Source organism: Tuber melanosporum (genome assembly GCF_000151645.1).
Source record: "Tuber melanosporum whole genome shotgun sequence assembly, scaffold_2, strain Mel28".
Taxonomy (NCBI): Eukaryota; Fungi; Ascomycota; class Pezizomycetes; order Pezizales; family Tuberaceae; genus Tuber; species Tuber melanosporum.
This window is the reverse complement of record NW_003298863.1, coordinates 1,559,488-1,580,168: the sequence shown is the minus strand read 5'-3', so window position 1 is coordinate 1,580,168 and position 20,681 is coordinate 1,559,488. Positions and strand designations below refer to the sequence as shown.

The 20,681-nt window shown below is 44.8% G+C and overlaps 1 protein-coding gene; it reads left to right on the top strand.

Annotated features, from left to right (window-relative positions):
• The first annotated feature begins 12,865 nt into the window (after window positions 1-12,865).
• GSTUM_00005622001 (uncharacterized protein) lies at window positions 12,866-13,852 on the top strand. XM_002837732.2 has 4 exons: window positions 12,866-13,189; window positions 13,252-13,301; window positions 13,362-13,468; window positions 13,529-13,852. Exons 1-4 carry the CDS (start codon window positions 12,944-12,946, stop codon window positions 13,654-13,656), a joined length of 531 nt encoding a protein of 176 aa, XP_002837778.1. The 5' UTR covers window positions 12,866-12,943; the 3' UTR covers window positions 13,657-13,852.
• Window positions 13,853-20,681: the final 6,829 nt, after the last annotated feature.

The window sequence follows — 20,681 nt, the reverse complement described above, 5'->3', positions numbered from 1 at the left end:
AAATAGTGGGTACTCCGTTACAAACAGTGATAGAGAGTTTCCACACATCAATACCAACCTGAAGTTTGACATTGGAGTAAAAAATGATTCGATACACCGGTCTTATTGCTTCTCCACTTTACCTCTCGTTTTTTTTTTTTTTTTGGAATCTAGAATATATATATTATTTCTTTACCTGTTATTTGAAGTAGGACTGCGACTTAAAAAGCTTTCTCATTGCCACACCGAAAACCCCTTTTTAGAATACTGTTGGAAACCAATTTCCAACCTAGTAGTTATAGGCAGGGACTCATTGGCAAGAGCTTTCCGGAATCTGTGCGGGTGATTCCCCGGGATAGCTGGGGCTATCTACGCGATTTCTTGGATTTTAATCGTCTCTAGGCGATTGATGGTTGTTCCGAGTCCCCTGGTTTTGATCTCTTGTTTCGTACCCTTACATCCTTTGACTGTTTCTTTGGTAACGACAGTGGGGGGTGGCGGCGGCATTGAAACAGGCCAGGAGGGTTCCATTCTTTGGCTTTGTATCTGGCCCGTGAGGAAGTGGTCAGTTAGTAAATTAATTAGTAAATGAGTGCTAACCAATTTTGACAGATTTTCAGTGCAAAAACATAGTATACCGGCAATTTTTTCTCCTCGTATGGCGGAACGTCTTATACACCTGGTGCGGTATATTGGGGATATGTAGTCCATTACCCCGGGCTTTGCCCTAGCATGCCTTAACCCTTTGTAAGTAGCTTGACTTCAGCTGTGCCTCGACATTATAAGGGCATTAGTGGGAACTAATTTGGCTACGCCTTCCTTCCTTTTTGAAACTAAATAGGCCGAGTGATAAACCCACATTTCTTTATTTTTGTTCGTGGGTGGGCGCGCAGATTAAGACGGTGTCATCATACTCCTTCGGCTTTGCTATTGGAGAAAAATTATACCGCAAAAATTGGTTTAACTGGAAATGAGTCTAAGACGAAAAACGAATAAGTAAGCGAGGATCCACAGTCAGCCCAAGCCACAATCCCAGATTACTCAACTTTGCTTGAACCTCAAGTGATTCACAGGTTGATTCAGGAACAGAAACCCTAGGAAAAAAAAAAGAAATACCAGAAGAAAGTCATACCAGTAGCATTGAGTCAACAAGAATGACTACTGAATAGAGATTCAGAAGATCCAGTCAATAAACCATTAAATTCTGCCAATATAAACAATGGGAGAATTTAAATGTTAATTAACTGAATCTTAGTCCCAGAAATCAAGCAGGACACAATATCAGAGCTGGCACGATGCAGATTCAGCTTCTTCTCAATCCAACACCATGCATGTCAAATGAAGATATACCTACTACAGTAGCCGAGCAAAACGAAAACCAAGTCAACATTCAGTCAACAGGAGATATTCCAAGGCTTCCTGCTATAGCCAGAATACCACTCACCCAACTCATCCAAGAACCTGTGGTAGAAGTTGCTAGTACAGGTCCGAGTACTCTTCTCCACACAACTATAGATTCGAGGCCGGGAAAGAGAGCAAAGTCGATTGTGGAGCGGGGTGGAGGGCATTTCATGGGTGTTAAGAAGCGCATGCAGTGGGTATACACGAGAGTTTAAAATTGAGGTACTTCGGTGGTAGTACCACCACCGGATACTACAGGGTGCAGAAGAAGCAGAACCGGGAGTGCTACGAGCACCATTGATGAAGGAAGTATCGGAGTGCTATCTCGTACCAATCACAACTCTCCATAACTGGAGAGTCAGTCAAGACCAGATTGTAGGAGGAAAGAAGGGAGAAAGAAGAAACAGAGCAGGTGCCAACTTCTGTTATTGGTCAGAGTTAGAAGCCAATTTATACAACAAATATTGTGAGCGGCGCAAAGAACGGAAGGCTGTTCGGAGAGGTTGGCTTCAACGGGAAGCTTATCGAGCCTTTGCGATTTGTTATCCAAACTGGAATATTTCCGAATTTTCTTTCTCCAACGGGTGGCTGGCTGGGTTCCTCTCTCGGCACCGGATAACTCTGCGATTTACAACAAACAAGTCTCAAAAAATGCCTGAGGAGTACTTACAGAGTATTCTCTCATGGTTGCGCTTCAATAGATGCAACTCACAGGTTAGAGAGGAAACTTGTGATGAGCAGAGGGTTGTAGGTCGATACTTACCGGATAGTATTTGTAATATCGATGAGACTCCCCTACCTTTAGTTCCTCGACGGTCAGATGTATGCAGACAAGGGTAGCCAGACCATTCAAGTCAAAGCCAGTAATAGTGGTTGGGACAAGCGGCAGGCTACCCTTTTGTTAACTGTGTTTGGAAGTGGAAAGCTAAGAGTAACGCCCTTGATAATTTTCAAGGGTAAAGAAAAGTATCAGGGACAGCGAGCCAAATACTTTCGAAGAAAACGGGAGGAGGAAATGGCCAGATACGATTACAGGGTGGCAATTAAGTGGAATGAATCAGCATATTCCAATGCTGGTTTATTGGTAGAACGGATTGAACAATTTCTGGTTCCTGCTTTGCCCGAGGGCCCCCGATTACTTGCATTGGATGTTGCCAAATTCCATTCTACCCAAGAGGTTCTGCATACCTTACGCTCAAATAACATCATCCCCTCTATGATTCCGGCAGGCTGTACTGGACTTGTGCAGCCACTCGATGTTTCCGTAAACAAACCCTTTAAAAACATCCTTCGCGATATTCTTGAACAACTACTCGACAACTACGAAGCTACTCACCAGCTAAATTTACGAGAACTCCACCGATCAGATACTTCTGGTATTGCAGAACGCCGGATTCTTGTAACTCGAGCAGTTGGCCAAGCATGGGAGCAGTTTAGCCAAACCCATACGGAGTTGGTTGTCACTACATTTCGCAACCTAGGACTAACACTGCCGGTTGATGGCTCTTCTGATAGTGAGCTATCAATTAAGGGTATCAACTCTTCCCTTTTGGAGATTGGAAATTGGAGGGAAGATGGGGAAAATAGTGCAGAGGGGGGTGAGGATCTACCTGTTTCATACTCTGGATTACCTGTAGATGGTGAGCATGGGAGTGTGGTAGAATTTGTAGACCAAGATTGAGATAGGTTTGATTTCTCACATCTTCCAACTGTAGTAAATACCACCTCGTGGGGAAGAATACATGATTATTCCCTTTTGTGTTTCCCATCCGCCATCATAGCATATCACTCGGCTACATTTTGATATTTGCTTAAGTTGCCACCCCCTCTTTTTGCGCCACATGTCGATCTTGCAGCATTAGCGCGATTTCCAGTTAAACCAATTTTTGCGGTACAGTACAGTCTGCTATGGTGATTTACCCACCGAACTACCCTCACCCATGTCAGGATGATGCTACCTGCTTGTGGTTACCATATTGCCGCCGTACTGTTTCTTCGTGTTCAGGAGCTATACTAGTGCTATACGATACAGTACATAAATTCTATATCTCCACCATTTAGTCATGTCATATCAAAATGACCGAACAAGCCTTTAGACTGCAGTCAAGAGGCTCTATCTCGACCGGAACCTAGTTTAGGAGCACAAATCCCCAGATTGAGCGCCGTACCTGCTTCCTCCATCAACCAGCCTTCCGCACGCCGCTACCGCCGGCGATCTTGCCGTCAACTTCGCATCACACGTCTTTCTCACCCCGCACGCCCGAAGCCCTAACGTACCCGAGATCCTGGCGCCCCCTGAAAAACTAAAAGTGTCATAGCATAGAGCCACAACAGTAATTAGCGATTCTGCCTTAACTGACCAGAGGCGCAAGCATGATATGTTTAAAAAAATTCGGACGCCTCAGGGCACTGCAACAATAAACCAAAGAGCGGGTTTGACGACGAAATTCATCGCCTCTCAAAAGCCTTAGGATATCTCGCTCCAATGATATCTTGGGCCTACCACCCGAGCCATCATTCTCACTAGGAGAACCCTACTCGCCAAAGTTTACCCAGACTATCCTTCTCAAGTAACTCGTGTGCGCCCTCCTCCGGCGCGGAGAATCGTCTTGGTACAGCATCTTCCCCCTATGTACAGGGTAAGTAGTAATGCTGGGCTGTGCTTGGTTTCCCCCGGGCTGGGGCCTGCTATTTTTTGGGGGGGTGGTGGTGTTGGCATACCAGAGAGCCGCAACCTCTAACCGTGCCAAGGTTCCCACCACTTTGAATGACGCTAAGCAACCTCCAAAGCAGGTGGCACTCCGAGGGAGTGCCTAACAGTTCAACGATAGTAACAGTTCAACGATAGAATTTTTACATAGAATGAAAAAAGTGTATTACAGAACACCCAATTTCACAACTCAACAGCTTTTGCAACTTTTGCCTTTTATTTTTCTCCTTTACTGCCTTTCTCATTTGCTTTGAAATCTCCTTCCACTCCCGCTTAACCTTGTTATCCACTGCTCTCTGAACATTGTTGAGCATGCGCTGGGCTTTCTCAAGCTCCTTCTCAACACTTTCCTGTTCTTTTTGAAGAACCATTGCCCGTGTCTCATGAGCGTAGAGGCCCCACCCTTCTGAAGTGTCCAGCTACTTCGTTTTTGGCGCGCAGTTTGCACAAGTTCCACCGCTTTCGTATTCTGTAGGTCCTCAAGTGCAAGACCCCCGCTATGTGCTTGTGCTAAGCTTCCCTTCAGATATTTCTGAAGGCTTACTCATGATATTGGAGAGAGGTCTCGAAGGTCAGTCTGTAGTGTATCAGCATGGTACTTTATAGAGTATAAGGTTTTTGGTACTGACTGTGTATCCTCAGGTCTTGGGGATAGAGTTCGTGGCGGTTGAATATCAATTTCTTCAATCTCTAGTAGCTTTGCTAAAACTACATCAGGGTTGAACGAAACAAGGCCTGTTTTTTTGAAAGCAGAAAGGATTGTCATAAACTTAAAAGTTTGGGTACGAATGGATTCGATGGCGGAAAAAAATTCAACTTTGTTGTACTCTGAACACCCAGTTCATGTAGCTGCATCAAGTGCTTCGTCATGGTAATTTTTATAGGGTTGGAAGATGACAACATCCAATGGTTGTAGGAGATGCATGCAATGAGATGGTAGACAAACGAGGATAATCTTATTCTCATCATAAAATGTAATGAACTGCCAAGTGCAGTGTAACTTGTGACCATCTAACAGAAGCATTCTCGATGCTCCGACCTGCCGGTGAGCAGAAAACTTCTCAAAATGGTGAATCCAATCAAATGCTAATCGGTCATTTGTATAGCCGGTCTCTGACACACCAACGAAAAAGTCGTCCGGAATTTCGGTCTTTGTATACCAATCCTCCATATGCATTGCACTAGGAACAATAAGCATAGAAGGAAGTACTGCACCATCACCACTCACATACTCAACAACAGTTACTAATTCTCTATTACTAGAGCTCGCCAAAAACAGAGGCCGTTGTAACTCGCGAGTCACAACCCACTGGTCTCTACCAATACCGATCCAGAATTCAGTCTCGTCAAAATTGTAGGTATCAGCATCCTGGATTCCATTCTCTTCTTTTATTTTCTGAAACCGCTGAAACCAGTTGCTTATGGTATCATGATTATGAGACCGTTTCCGATCAACATCTAGGGTTTTTTGCCTCCGTATGCTGTATTCGGGATGACATGTGAGGAAGCGACGAGTCCACATACTGCTCACAACTGGGGGCAGTATGGAATCACAATGAGTTGTGCAAGTACGGAGTTTGCATAGGAAGCGATATGACAAGACTGGGCGGGAATTCCAATCTCGTCTAGCCGATTCAAGTATTGACATAGACCAAGCTCCTTGTCTGATGTAAGCTTCCGGTTTGGTGACTCTCTTTGCTGGCATGACTGATGACCTTTCCAGCGTTCGCGCAATCGCTGCTCTGGAACATCATACTTGTGTGCTAATTTAGCGATATTAGGGTCTTTGTCATCAAAAACTTGGTCGATTGCATGCTGGATTCTGGCTTCCTTGGTGGCATATTTTTCATTGGACATGTTGCTGCTGGGTTTTGAGAAATATTGAAGGATTCACGATGGGAGGTGATGTGATGGTTATTCTATCATTGAACTGTTACTATCGTTGAACTGTTAGGCACTCCCTCGGAGTGCCACCTGCTTTGGAGGTCGCTTAGCATCATTCAATGTGGTGGGAACCTTGGCACAGTTACATATTGGGAGCTGTAACCGCCACGGGAAAGTATCACATGGGTGGGGGGAAATATTCCCCTTTTGATGGCAAAATATGATACACCACTTTTGCTGTACGATGCTGACATTGACATAGGATAGAAGATATAGTATCGGTACGGCGCCTGGCCAGGTATGCCCATTGAGGCTGTTTCGCTCTAGTCCTCCTAACGAAAATGCCTCAGTGAAAGCGCTACGATACCTTACTCTGGACGGGCCATATACAGCCGCGTCCGCAATGTGTCCTCGTACAGTACCTGGATTGGTTGTTGGGGATGTATTACTATGTCACATAACAAAACATGCGCAAGCTGCCACTTCAGTTAATTTAAGGGTGGACGCCAAGATAATTTCATTCTGTGTACTCTTTGATAAGTGACTACCTAATAATAAATCTACTATAGATAAGCCGGTACCGGTGCCAATAGAGGAATGAGGCCCTACCAGTAAGGACGCAACCGATATCACAACCCGTCCACGTCAGGTGCCCAGGACGAGCTGTCGGGACTCCTACCTGCGAGATGCACCGTGGATTATGACTGGAGACTTCACTGCTGCTTCGTAGTATATCGGTAGTTTACTGAAGGTTCAAGGAGGGCTTTGTTGACAGTGTGGACGGGAATGCAGGGTCCAAGCGATAATACTCAGGGTTATACAAGTATGGGGTTTTGGGATAATAGGGGCACTGCGTCAAGCACTTTTCCTTGTCCTGTCAGGGACGCCTAGATCAGCGGTGAGACTCCTGGTTTTTTCGGGGAGAACAAACATGCAATGAGAAAGGGGCGCAGGACCTTCGGTTTAGGGTTAGCTCTGTGAGCATGAGTTACTCGTACTATTTGACAAGTTCTCTTTGCGTGAAACTTTAGATTTGTGTTGGAAGTCGGGGTACTGTACTTTACACTAGCAGAGCGGAAAATATCGGTATTCGCCTTAACCTCCCCTCGGACGTATTTTCTATCATACCGGTATGTATTACAATCGCCGGGGAACCCCAAGTGCCCTTGAATCCTCTCTCCCTATTCTCCACATGTCCAAATGGAAGTGAAGAAATATCTTCATAAGATAGTGGGCTGCTCTACGGCATGAAAGGTCATTTGGCTCCACCGTCTCCAATATTCAAGCTCTCTACTCGAGTATAGGATGCCAACAACACAAGTACTTAGTCCGCACGGCACGGGAAAAGCACTAGAGTCTAGTCCCGACTCAGAAGTATTTGTGAAAATCCGAGACATCTTAGTAAGTATGTATACAGTAAGCAAAGTACGATACCAGAACCGGTACGGTACTCAAATAAGAGAATTGTGCCAGGACGTTGTAGTTGCCTCTCGTGGTAGGGCTGTGTGTATTTTTCCTTTTTCCTGTCTCAGCTGAGGACCAAGCTTGAGGAAATCCCCGACCCTATGATACCCCTATCCCAAGTGGGGGATTTGAACGATACAGCACATCCCTCCAGTACCGGTATTCAAGTACTTTCGGCATTTAAATTAAAGCAACTCGCAGAGTGTGTGCACTCCCCTGTCTATCCGCCGACACAATGCCAAAACATCCAAAAACTACTGGAGAGAACTCCCCCCCCTACGAGGAACAATCCCTCCAGAATTTTCAAGAAATTGTGGCTTTTCAGGACAAGCCGAGTTGGTGTCATACCGGTACGTCATTAGAGCGAAGCGGCTATTCGTTTTTTTTCCCCTTGTTTTTTATTATAATTCCTTTACACTACCGGCAGACTCTTGAGAGAGACTTTTTTATTTTTTTTGTATACTTATGATACTTGCTTTTTATATCTTCATCTTCCAAATATGCCACAGTAATCACTCGAGGTGCTGACTCAGTAACCTCAAGAACACTTCTGCGGAGTGACTATACCTACCCCCCACGTTATTATACCCGGGGCTCACTAGTACCGGTACTTGTGCAAATATGGTGTGAGGCATGCGCTAATGTGGGCGGTTGGACTGCAGCTTTCGGATGTCTCAGTCAGATTCGTACAGCACGCCAAGCTATTTTAAGTTGACCTCGTGCTTTCCCGTACTACAAGTGCAAGGACTTCCGGTACTTTTGCCCCACAGAGGCTGCGATCCTGCATTCTAGATCTTGCAGAAGTGTCCAATGGCGGTTGCCACGGCTCACTCCCAGGGCGGTGTGGGAGTTCGAGTGGTGTCTTATTGCCCGGGGTTCCGCTCCGGTGCATGGCTCAATTTCCTGAGTGAGTGGTCGCTTTCGTGACACAGAGGTCAGACCATACTGTACGAGTACGATAGCGGGGAGGTTATCATCTGGGGTTTAACATCACTGAGGTGCTATCATAAGAGGGGGCCTTTGGGTGCTGTGACAGAGCCTGCTTGAAAACCCCCAAATCATTATGTTTACTAACACCGAAGTGTGGTGAACGGCTATTTTCGCCAGGCAATGATACCAACGAGATCGCCCCGCTGAATGAATAAAAGATAGCTTATGAAAAAACCGTATCACAGCAGTTGAAATTTGCTATGACCTTCCCAGCGTGCCTTAATTCCGGCCGAGTCGGACACAACCTTCCTCGGAAAACGTTTCCCGGGCCAGTTAATGTCAGCGCGTGCCAGCCGCTCACAACCATTGTCTTCACTGCTTGTACTGTAATCCTCTGATGTTTGTAAAAGCAGCCGGGTCCGCATACACCTACGTTTAGTGGATAAGCAAACGCCACCGGTCGTAGCAAGCCATAACCATCAAAAGTTTGGCTGAATTTCTCATTGGTCACAAGTTCCCATTCCTATAGTCCTGTATACAACCTTATTCCGTGATATTCAGAAAAGATACTCCTAAAAAATTCGAAAAACCAGGAATTCGAAGGTAACATTCAGTACCTTTCGAGGTCAGATCTCACACGGTCCGACGAGGTCAGACCCTTTAAAAACTCCCGCACACTTTCTCCTTTCTTTCTCAAAATGGTGCTTATGTTTCGCTTTTTCACAAGCCATAGGCGAGGTGCCCTGGCAGCATATGCGGGCCTAATCGTTTCCACAAACGTCAGGGAATTAAGAGTAGAATATCGAGACATATTGCATCTGACGACGGGACTAGGATCAGGGGATCCAGGCCAATAATAGCAGATTCCGTCGGTGCCTAAGGCACTATAAAGAGAAAGTGTCATCACTACACCAAGCTTAATATCACAAGGGATACCGGTACTCCGTGAGTTTGCAGCAGCGAGAAGTCATAGACAAATCGGGCGAGGGTGGCTCCGGAGAATCGTGTTGGTAATCTGCTCTCGTCTGCCTTGTACTCGTACTTGCACGGTGTGGGTTTCGTTCTCCTGCTACCTGCTGGTGAGTTGTGACCTTATGCTTCTCCATAACAATAGCCGACTGACGCATTTACCAATGATATGAAAGGTCTCGATGTGTTAATACACAACTAGGAAATACTAAGTGAAAGGGGAGAGACCGATGCCGAGCTATCCAGCAAGACCCCATGTATGTGCAGGCCGTCACGACTATAATTCTGGTAATCACATGGTAAGATATCAATAACTAAACATTACCCTAAGCTCTAACTCCATGCTCATCAATTACAATTACAGCTTGCGCCAACAAGTACGAGTCAGCTCTCTCGTACAACTGGACTAACCTATATTCGCCTTAGACTACCAATTAGTGCTCCCCGGCAGTGACCATTCAGGGTAGCAATGGGCGCAGTCAGGTAGACCCTTACTTTGGGGAAGCTCTCACCCTTGCAATACCTAACCGAGGATTATCTAGGCCATGGGAAGAATTATCTCTATCTTTTTCCTTCTTAGGTTTCTTCATTTTGTCTCCCGTCTTTTAGATGCCGGCAGAGCATCTGAGTTTGTGAGTACTTGGTTGGTGAAAGCAGTTGGCAATTGCGAGTAACTTAGTATCCCAGGTTTTTGCAACTATGAGCTGTCTCCCTAACCTCGGGGTTCTCAAATTCTAGGCTTTCCTTATCCGATAGTAAAAGGCAAGTGCAGGTACAGCTACCAGGGGTTTGAGGGGGTTCGACCCAGAGTACCGCAGTAGATATAACCATGTCCAAAGCCTCTAAAGATATATGTTACATTACATTGCTTATAGTCAACAACAACCCTTTCTTTTTCTCATTTCAGTACAGTACAACAAAAGACCTTAATAGCACGTCTCTGACTTCCCTGACGTTCCATATTGGGCCTAGCTGGGGAAATTCTTGAGGACCGTGGGTGAGTTCATTGGACCTGGTGCACTCCCCTGCTGTTCTTTTGTTGGAAACGACTGGTGCCCGCACTTTGGCGCCCGTCATGTTCCGTGCTATACACAATTGTGCCACCCGGGCCAGAGCAATTTCGGAAGGCAAAGGGCTATTATACCGGTGGAGTACGAGCGGACCAAAGGGGGTTCTTGTGGATGGTTCCAATTTTCACAAACTATTTTGATATCCAGCATTGCATACACGCACAGCACCGTAGCTCGATATATTGCTCCTGCAGTGGGGCTTGTACTCATTCGGATCTTCAGGCCTGCCTGGTATGTGACATTTAATTATTTTATTTTCATTTTTACCTAGTGCTAACAACCCCTTCTTACAAATATCCCGTCGACAAATAGCATGCGGACAGTAAGTAATCCCTCGCAAGACTCACCGCGAGATTGATTATTAGGGAACGGGACCTTAAAAGCTTAACGTATTTGTACTCACGATACCGGTAATTCTTGCCTGCTAGTTGGTATTGTGAATATAATCGGTTATCGGCAACGTTCGACCTTCCATCCCTCCGACCACTCCGTTGGTACGAGGCTGGCAAGGTAGAATTAGGTGCAATGTTATTTTTTGGGGGGGGGGCTGACAGAAGGCTTGCTTTTGGCAGTGGCTGATTAGTAGACTTGCGATGTCTTCTCTAAATTATGTGCTGTGACGGCGGTCTGTCCCTGACCCTTTTAGGAGCACGATACCAGTGTCATATTTCTTACCACTTCTTCGGTAGGTGCTGTACACCACACGATCGGACTTGAATTTCAATCAGGCCATAGCTTGTCGGGATTGAGAGTTAGAAAGTTCAAATTTGGCCCTGTAATAGAGAAGGTCAAGGGCATAGCGGACTCCAGGCTACTGTTGCTATGCCACTTTACCGGTATATTGTTTATCCGAACCCAACCTCCCAACTAGCCGAGAAACAAGGCGCGGTTTGGTTTTAAGGTTAAAGTCAAAGCTCTGAAATGGTGCGCAGCTTGGCATGGCACCGCAAGTGCCTGACCGAATTCTTATTATCTCGTGCGCCCAGAGAGCATGTCGTTCTTGTAGCAAAGTCACCTTCTCCTCTCTAATAGGCAACTCTAGGCGTAGTTGCTGACACCCTCACCCCCGACACTGCACCTATAGGCCCAAAAGGGAACCCTCAACGTTCTTTGTTGCACAAAATGCTCGTAATAGTATATGGAACCCATGCTAGTGAAAAAGGGCAATTGTCCCCGGCTCCACTTCCGATTGTGGAGTAAAGGGTGGATACTCATCACGCTTACAATACCTGTATGATTCCTGAATACCCTTGGTGTGCGGTCTATGGGGGGTGATTTATAAGTTGCAGAACCCTTAGTAACTACAGGGGAGGTTGGGTTTTGTCTTACCTTCGTGTCAAAACTAGCGAAGGTAGTTGCTATTGGCCGGAGATCTGTCCAAGCGATTGTCTTGTCCTCGGTGTTCTACATACTGAATATATACGGGCGATATCAATTGTGGGGCATACTGGTAATAGTAGAATGCCAATTAGGGGAGGTTCTTGTGAATTAATTGTTTATCAAAAAAAAAAACTTCCTGTTTCAATGCCCTGGGCAAATTCTCTGGACTTGAGTTACAAGGAAAAAAGGCAAAAAAATCTGCTGTGCCTGGAGATCTATGGTTTGCTGCAGGAACAGCTACACCAGCTGTGCCCTCCGACTCCCGTTCCACGCTAAAATGCTGAGTCTTAGGAAATCTCCCGTTGTCCAGCTAACCAAAAGAAGTTTGGATTCTCCAGGGGAAAAAACGTCAAAGACGGCATTAGATATATATCGAGTATCTCTGTCGGATAGATGACGAGACCCACCCGAGCGCTCTATCTGACTGTGGAGGCCAATTCATCCCTTCTCTCCCAGGAAAGTAAGATTTCAGAAAATAGTCATAATATTATTGTCATGGTACTTGTCCCCGTGGTCACCCCGAAGTTCCAATATAGGAAGCTGCAGAATCTCAAGATACACAAAGGAAGTGACACCCAGTTAGTAATTGTAGGCTGTGAATCTCATTTCGGGCCTTAATGGATGTTAGTAGCGCATGCAGGCTAACTGAGGTTGATTATTTGGTGGATCCTGACTTACGTGCTGTGAGTTTATTGGCTCACAGGGTAGAGAGATGCTAAAACTACCGAAAGGCTCCATTATTCAGAACACCAATTCTCACCCACAATAAAGTCGATTCAGGAATAACTGGAATAGTTGGACCCCCCTGGGACGTTGGATTGCCTTTGTTAGCAATGTGCAGAAGTTTTTTACTTTTTTTTTCTGGACAGAAGCGAGGGGGTCAATTTTCGCAGTGCGTGCTATTGCCCTCCTATCCAAGACAGGGAACTTTGGACGCATTGGCGCGAGGTCCAGTTATTTCGCCGAATGCAGTAGCCGTAGCTCCGCTGACAGTATCAAATTCTACCAGCCCCGAGCTTAGATTTCAGGTATAAAAACCTCCCTCTCCCCCTCCCATCTTGCTTCCTCACCATCACCAGCTTCTCTGACAATCCACCAAGAGCTTTGATATCCACTTCTTCGACTCATTTCGATCTTCAAGCCATTCTTATCCAAAATGCAGACCAAGGCATTCCTCTCTTCCTTGTTGGTGGCTCTCCTCACTGCCGGTGTTACCGCTACTCCGACTGGTGTTGAGGCCAGAGATATCAAGTCCGAGCACGGTTGGGACGGCACGATCAGTGAATTCTCAAAGTTCGCCAGCTCGGTCGGAGAAACGAAGCCCCGCCCCAAGGGCACCGTCATCACTCCCAAAGAAAACGACGTTCCCGTTGCTGCTACCGGGATGGACGCCAGAGATCTGGTGAGTAGCAAGCTATCTTCTATCAATTGGATTTGAGGGGCAGTGACTAACTTCCACAATAGGAGAGTCTTGAAAAGAGAACCCCTGGATGCGTCTATGTGACCAAGGATAGGTAAGCAATGCCTCGCTCAATATCCCCCTTCCCCTCCCAAAGCTAATGCGATCACTCCAGCAACTTCAATGGAGCAAGTGGATACCTCTGCATTGCCACAAACGGCGGCTGCACCGGCTGGAACAACGACTGGAGATACAGCATCAGCTCTTTCGGCCCCGACCCAGGTATTACTATCTCCTGATCCAAAATTACTCTGATGGGCTCTGCTGATATTCTCTCTCAAGGTACCACCTGCCAAATCTTCACCGACCCCAACTGCAGCGGTACCGCCTCTGTAGCTTTTGGATACCCCGGATACGGAAACCTTGGAACCTGGAACGACAACATGGCGTCTTTCCGCTGCTGGTGGTAGTGTACGAATGCAGTTTTCGGGGACCGATCGAGAAGGCATATGCTAGCATTTGCGCACATGCTGGCAGGATATCTTCGACGTTAGTGTTCACGTGGACATTTTTTGGTTTCTCTAGTTGGAGGCGAGGGGTTCCTGTGTCTTAGGTAGTTGTTTTCATTGCTCTAAAAATTGATTTGGTTTGGCCACCATTCTTAAATTTTTTTCCCATTGTGATATCGAGTCTGTGTGATGAGCCTTCGGATGGGTTTGAAAAATTTGCCACAATTTTCACCTTTCGGGATGTCATATTCCCGGAAATAGTGACGGTGCCGCCAGTTCCAAAGCTTTAACAGATTAGCGGAGGCATTATGAAGAAACACCTTTTTCCTCCTGCAGGGACAGATGCCCTGTAGCCAGTACTCTATTGGCCTTCCCTTCCACCAACGCATTTCCCTTCACGGTATCCGTTCAGGATTAACGGGGGCGTGTGAACAAGGACATGTGACCCGAGAGCGGTCCGACGAAAAGTTTTTCCACGAGTGATTCTCTGTGATCCCCTGCTCTATTAGAATGAGTGATTTCATTACCAGTCCAACTATCGTGACAGTCCAAGCCCCTACAAAGGATGGTAGTTCTGGAGTGCGCACAACTTGGCATTTAGACACTGATGGGTTTTTCCGATCTATCATACTTCATGTTTCATGTGGGGCATCCTATGCGACATAACGCGGGATGACTAATGTCCAGCATTTGACCGACATTGACCCCAAGCCATCATGCCCAGACAACCCACCTCCCCACGGTGCCAGTACTCCTCCGTAGGGTCCTCGGATATAACGTGTTCCACACAACCAAAACAGGAGAGGCACTAGTTTGCGGGCACAGGCACTAGTAGGTGAGCGCAAGTGAGGTTTACCTAGATTTGATGGGGGGTGGTTTGGGGGGTTTAAAACACATGAAAAAGCTAATCTGTCGGCTTCACGATTATCTCCATAGTGATGCGGGGAGGCACTCGATATTACTTTCCAACGGAGGTCAAGGCGCTGCGATTAAAGTAATGGCAAGTTAACACCTGAATCGGAGAGTAGGGAAATGCTTCACCCGGCCAAGTGAGAGAAATGTCAGGCCACGGTTCCGAACCTTAAGACCCATTTGATAGACCCCGTTGACGCTATCCTCGCTAAACATTTCCCATTCATGATTACAATTGGGATTTAGGTTTACCAGCTGCTTCGATGTGAGGTAAAGACCAATAAGCTTGGATCTGCCCAAATCTATCAAGCACTTTCACTCAAGCCAATGCCCAAGCTTTCTCATTCTTAGCTTTTATCCCCTCGGAGGAACCACCAATTGCAATATGGGGGAAGCTACCAAATTTCGCAAATGTTATATGCGAAAGTCTTTCCCCACCCGAACCACTGTTTCCGACTCGCCAATTCCAACCGACTCCCCGGCATGAGTGAAGTAAAGCCAACTCACCCGACCCAAATATTTAGACCTTTCGGAAGCGTCAGTACTTCCCGCAGATCTGGCGTTAGACTCAAGAAGGCAGAGCTCGTGGATGGTACATACTTGATCGGCTCGAGTGAAATAGGGGAGCAGGGACTCGCTCTGGATGAGCTCCCGTCAGGCATTGTCAGCAGCTATTTTTTATCACTCGTTCTCCAGTACTCACGATCGTTGTTCATATTTCATTTCCACTCTCAAATGCTTCATTCAGGATGCTTGTTGGCCTTGTCAGACCTAGCTCTTATTATTATACGCTGGTGCTCCTTATTCTTTTTATCCCGTTCCTCTCGTTACCCTTATGTACTTATCGACTCATCTTTGCTTCCTGCTTTCTTGTCAAGGGTATCATGCCCAAAAAAGCTTTCCTACATATCTATGCTATATCTTTTCTCGTATTTCAGATAACTCGATCATTACCGGCGAATCTGCTTTCTATCGTTACCCTCTCTCATAAGAGCTATTTGAGCACTGCTATCTACAAGGAATTTTCGGGTGAAGTGTGCAGACGGGGGGAACTATAGCAGTTGTAGTAACACTCAGCGGGCAGCTTGAGAGAAAAGTCTGGGCCAAATTATCTTACCGCATCACTCGCAAATCCCATGTGCCTAAATAAAAAACCGCCTCCCGAGCAACGGTTCTTTTCTCGTAACGGTTGTTTCTCCCCTTCAGTGATACAGTACCTTTTCCTATCATCTGCTATATACTTATCCTTATTCACCTTGCTCGTCACTAACTTTTAAATTCTATCTTCATTAATTCTTGGTTTCAGGCATCTTATTCTCACACATACTCTCTCTAGTATCTGCTTGATATTTCAGGACATCTCTTTGTAATAGCCAAGCCAATCAATCAGCATTTATTTTCCTGCTTTGCGCGGACATCTGCACCCCTGCTTGTTCCAATACTTCACCCCTACCCCGAGTATGAGTATAAGCCTTAGCGTTTCCACCCTGACTACCCTGGTACTCGTGGAAGCTGGGTTGGCAAAATATGGATATACAGTCCGGAGTGCCAGTACAGTGTCGCATAACGCACATTGAAACCCATAGGAACATCCCAGTGCAACGGAAGACCATCCCGATTTATAATCAGAAGCGACTCACCGCATAACGATATCGCGGCATCAACTCTAGAGGTAGGCACTTTGCTACTGGGAAAACTGTAAACTGTAATTATCGAGTCTCGTGCAATGTTGTGAGAGTGAATACAAATGGCGGTGGTGCTTACGTACTCTGAGTGCTAACCCAGAGTTGATGAAAGGCTACTCGTAATGGGTAAGTGTATTAGACCACTATTCACTCCTCGGCACTAAATTTATTCACCCACAGGTCGTTCATCCAGTGTCGGCAGTGCTCAGATTAGCTAATAAGTGCGACCACAATTCCAGTGATTTGACATCCACTCTCGGTTAGTGCACAGATTAGGTAAGCGCTGCAACAATTTAATACACTCGCCTAGTAGCCTATCTCCCGCCTTAGGTTAGTTCGAGGTTAAGGTTGCCCGAAAGAGTGATTGGCGATGTTCAAGTTACGACGGTCGCAGCAGAACCTCCCTGGTTGCTCTGACCCTTACGAGTAAGGGAGAGTTGTTATGAAGCTAAGGCAGGGTAATCAGACTGCCGTCGACGCCACCAGTGGATTTGGGGAAAACACTAACGTCGATCACTGAATTCGGGGAGAAAATAATGAAATTGTGAACTACAGGATCCAAGTAAAATGCCAGGAGAGAGCAAAAGGAATACAATCAATACTATAATAAGGAACTGGATGTGAGGTTAGTTAAAGGATAAGATATGGGGAGGGAAAGGTGGAATACAATAATTGAAGATACGCCGAGATTTATTGAGGCTGGGAAGGGCAGGAGCAAAGAGCCATTTGAAGTGGACGATCAGGAAGAAGCTGTGAAGTGTGCTTAGGCTGGAGTCTAGAAGAACCGGTATTCTTTTGCTTTGCTGGGCATTGTAAGCATAGAGGTAAACTCCATTCCATATCACTAATTTCCTGAATCTCGCTACCAGGACCAGAATTCTCCACTCTATCTGTTGAGGTACTTCTGATGGTTTTAAGGGCGCGAATGTTCTTGGAGATTATTTGTTGCACAACTTGGTATGGGATTGTCATTTTGGCAGATAGTAGGGGGTTATTCCATATATGTCAAGGGAGTCTGAACGCCACCTTCTTTGCCGCAGTAGTACCAGTTTCTTTTCTAACTGGGCATCTCACGATTTGATAAGTACTGCTCCATTGAGCACTCGGGCTTCACTAAGCATTCTCTTATCTGTTGTGTTTGTAACAGGGAGTCTATCTGAGAAGATGGATCTCAAGGTTATGACCGCACCAGAGTGTTCTTTCATCAGTGAAGATGGTACACACCTGATGGGTATGTAGTTTGATCCCAACCATGGATTTTGTACATGGAAAGAATTCAGGAAATAGTTAATAACAAGTTTAGGTGCTCATGATGAGCAGGACTGCACTCTAAGCAAGTGGACAAAACTGGAAATCAAGGCTGGATAAGTAGACCAGTACTTAGACTTAGTAATAGATCTAATCATTCAACTAGATTATACAGACCTTACGAGGATCAAGGACAAGATCAGGATGACAATGACATTTGAACTATAGAATGTCTAAGCTCTGAAGATACTCCATTCTACCAACATGTCCAAATATATAGACCTTCAACTGAAGACGAGCCACACTCTGCAAGACAATATTACTTTCTGAAAGACAGTTATCGAGAGCTAAAGTGAGATTCAGGGAAATTATGAGGAGAGGTTTTCAACCTTAAGGAAACAACTAAAATGGAAGGGAAATGGTTCCTGTAATACCAATCCTAAGCACTCCTTATCTTCTGCTAGTATATTACAGAAGAAAGAAAATTCCGAGCACGCTAATGCTCATAAGAATATTCCACCTATGCTGATTAATAAGTGAAAAAATGAGTGGCAGTAAACACAATGTGAAAAGCCATGTCATTTTTGGCAGAAATATTTCTCTACTGACCCAGTTGTTACTTCAGCCAAAGAAGTTAAGTCAACAACCAAGAAGCGAAAGGCTGGCGATACTGAAGTCAATGAAGCATCAAACAACAAAGTCCATTGTATCAAGGCACTATCTTTAAAGATGTTGTTGGAAGTTTAAAGATTATCATATGAGATCATTAAAGTTGATATGGATACAGAAGAATAGGTAAGTTCCTTTCCTGCAAACAAAATAACAAGATACTGACATAACTTCAGGAGGTTATGTGGAGGACAGTGAGAGTAAGCATAATCAAAGAAATCCTAAAGTCGATATAGACTGATAAGTCCTCTTAGATGTTATGTGCCGCAGTGGTCTGTAAAGAAACAAGGCCAGTAGAGGATTTTAAGGCAGATTTGTGGATTCTCTTTTAGTATTGTCTTGATTTATTTCATCTTTGTATTCTTGTTATATTTATGCGGGAATATGTTGTTTCCTTACTTTAATGGAAAACTTTCTTAGTAGTGGAAGCGGATTATTTATTTTTATTTTGTTTGATTCAGTTCATTTTCAGATCAGGCTAGCCTTGATTAGAGAAAGAGAATTTTATTAAGTTTACCTGAGGAGGATTTAGTACCCAAAATCATGCTAGTATAATAGTAAATACTGTTGGGGGAAATTTCTAATTCAGGTCTTTTCTAGTTTGAATAACTTTTGTTGTATCAAGGTGAAGGTTTCTAGGGTTTCGTTATGATAGATGGAATTGTTTAGGAGTTCAGAGAGAGAAAATTTGCTTGTTGTACTTAAGGGATTTCTCTGATCTTTCTTCTCAATAGAGTTTTCAATCACGTATGAACCCACGAAAGGGAATAAGTTTGAACTATGGAAATCCAAATACTATCGAAACAAATATACGAGTTAAGTTGGAGTGAATTTAAACAACTCTACAATTTTAGACAGGAATAAGCCGAAGGACTGTGCTGTTTCAACCTATCGTGGATCCTTGTTCAATTTTATGCCCTTTCGTTTTCATCTATCCACTGTTCTATTCAAAACCTCTTCGAACCAACTACAATTACCTTTTATCGATCCAACCGACTATTATTCTTTTATTAGTGCTCTGAAATGGATTTTTCTGGTTACTACACTGGAGAAAACCTTGCTTTCTTATTCTGTTAGCCTTACAAAATAAATTTCGAATTGTTTCTACTGCTCTCTACCTTTTCATCCTGGAAACTAATACTCCTGAAAACTTCAGCAAAGCAATCGACTATAATGAACAACTTCATTAACGTTTCAGAGATCTTGCCCGTTGGTATTCCTCTTCTACATCTCCATCAGTTTTCACCTTTCCTTCAAGTTCTATATCTACGAGTCGACCCTCAATCCACTGACCACCATCTACGATTAAAGGAAATATGTCTACTCTGATTAAGATCACTCCCTTCAATGGTAGTAATACCGATATGGGTGAAAGCGTAGATGAATACTTGGATGATATTGAAACTGTGGCCCTTTCCTGGAATCTTACGATTACCTCAAGTGTTACTGAGGCCTCTGACAAGTCAAAAATTCGCTTTTTTCGCCAGAACCTGGAGTGTAATGGTGATGCTTGGCACTAGTGGTATTATGTTCTTCTTGAATCGTCGAAGAAAGATTACAACAAAATTGTGGAAGAGTTTAAGCAGCGTTATGGTGTTAAAGCTTCTAAGTCCTCCTCTCTTTTTACTGTTTAAAATGAGATGCTTTCATTGGCTCAGAGAGAGAATGAACACATCTGTGATTATGTTTACAGAGTTGAGAAACTTTCTTGCAAGATTCCAAAAGAGATGGATTCGCTGTTTGCTATCGCCTTCATTAAGGGAATGCGAGACCAGGACCGCTGCCAACAAGTAACCTTTGACCTGAAAGGTGATCTAAACTTTTCCTTTGCAAAGACCTTGTTTGTTGTGAAGTTTTCATTCCAGGAGATTGGAGACCCAGATCCCTTTCAACCTCAAACTAAAGCTAAAGAGATTGAAACTTCCCTACTTTATACACTGCTGAATGTGGCACAAGTTAATACTGTTTCTAAAGCTGGAGTCCCATCAAGCTAGCTATTGTCTATGATTCCTCCGCCTGTAATGACACAGGAACAGTTCAATACCTTCATAGCTACCTATGAGGTGAGCATTAGACGAGGTCTGAGAATAGGGTATGATAGAGCAGTTAGCCATCAGATAAATGGCCGAGTTACTTATTTCAACTGTAGTCAACACGGACACTACTCGGATGCTTGTAATAACCCTTCTCTTATACCTTTTGAGCAACAACAAATTCAAGATGATATTCGACATGAACGCAAGCTACAGCAAGGAGGTCTTAGATTGAAAGAACATTCCATATCTTCACCTCTTTCTGGAGCAAATACTGTTGAGGTTCCATCACATGCTGCTTTTGTGCAAAAGTCTACAGAGCCACCATCTAATACTGCTATTCTGTCTTCCACTGTTTCTTGTGTTTGCTCCTGTTTTGTTGGATGAAGTGATCTGGAAAAAGCATGTGAGGTGTTGGTTAAGATTCCAGCGGTTAGAA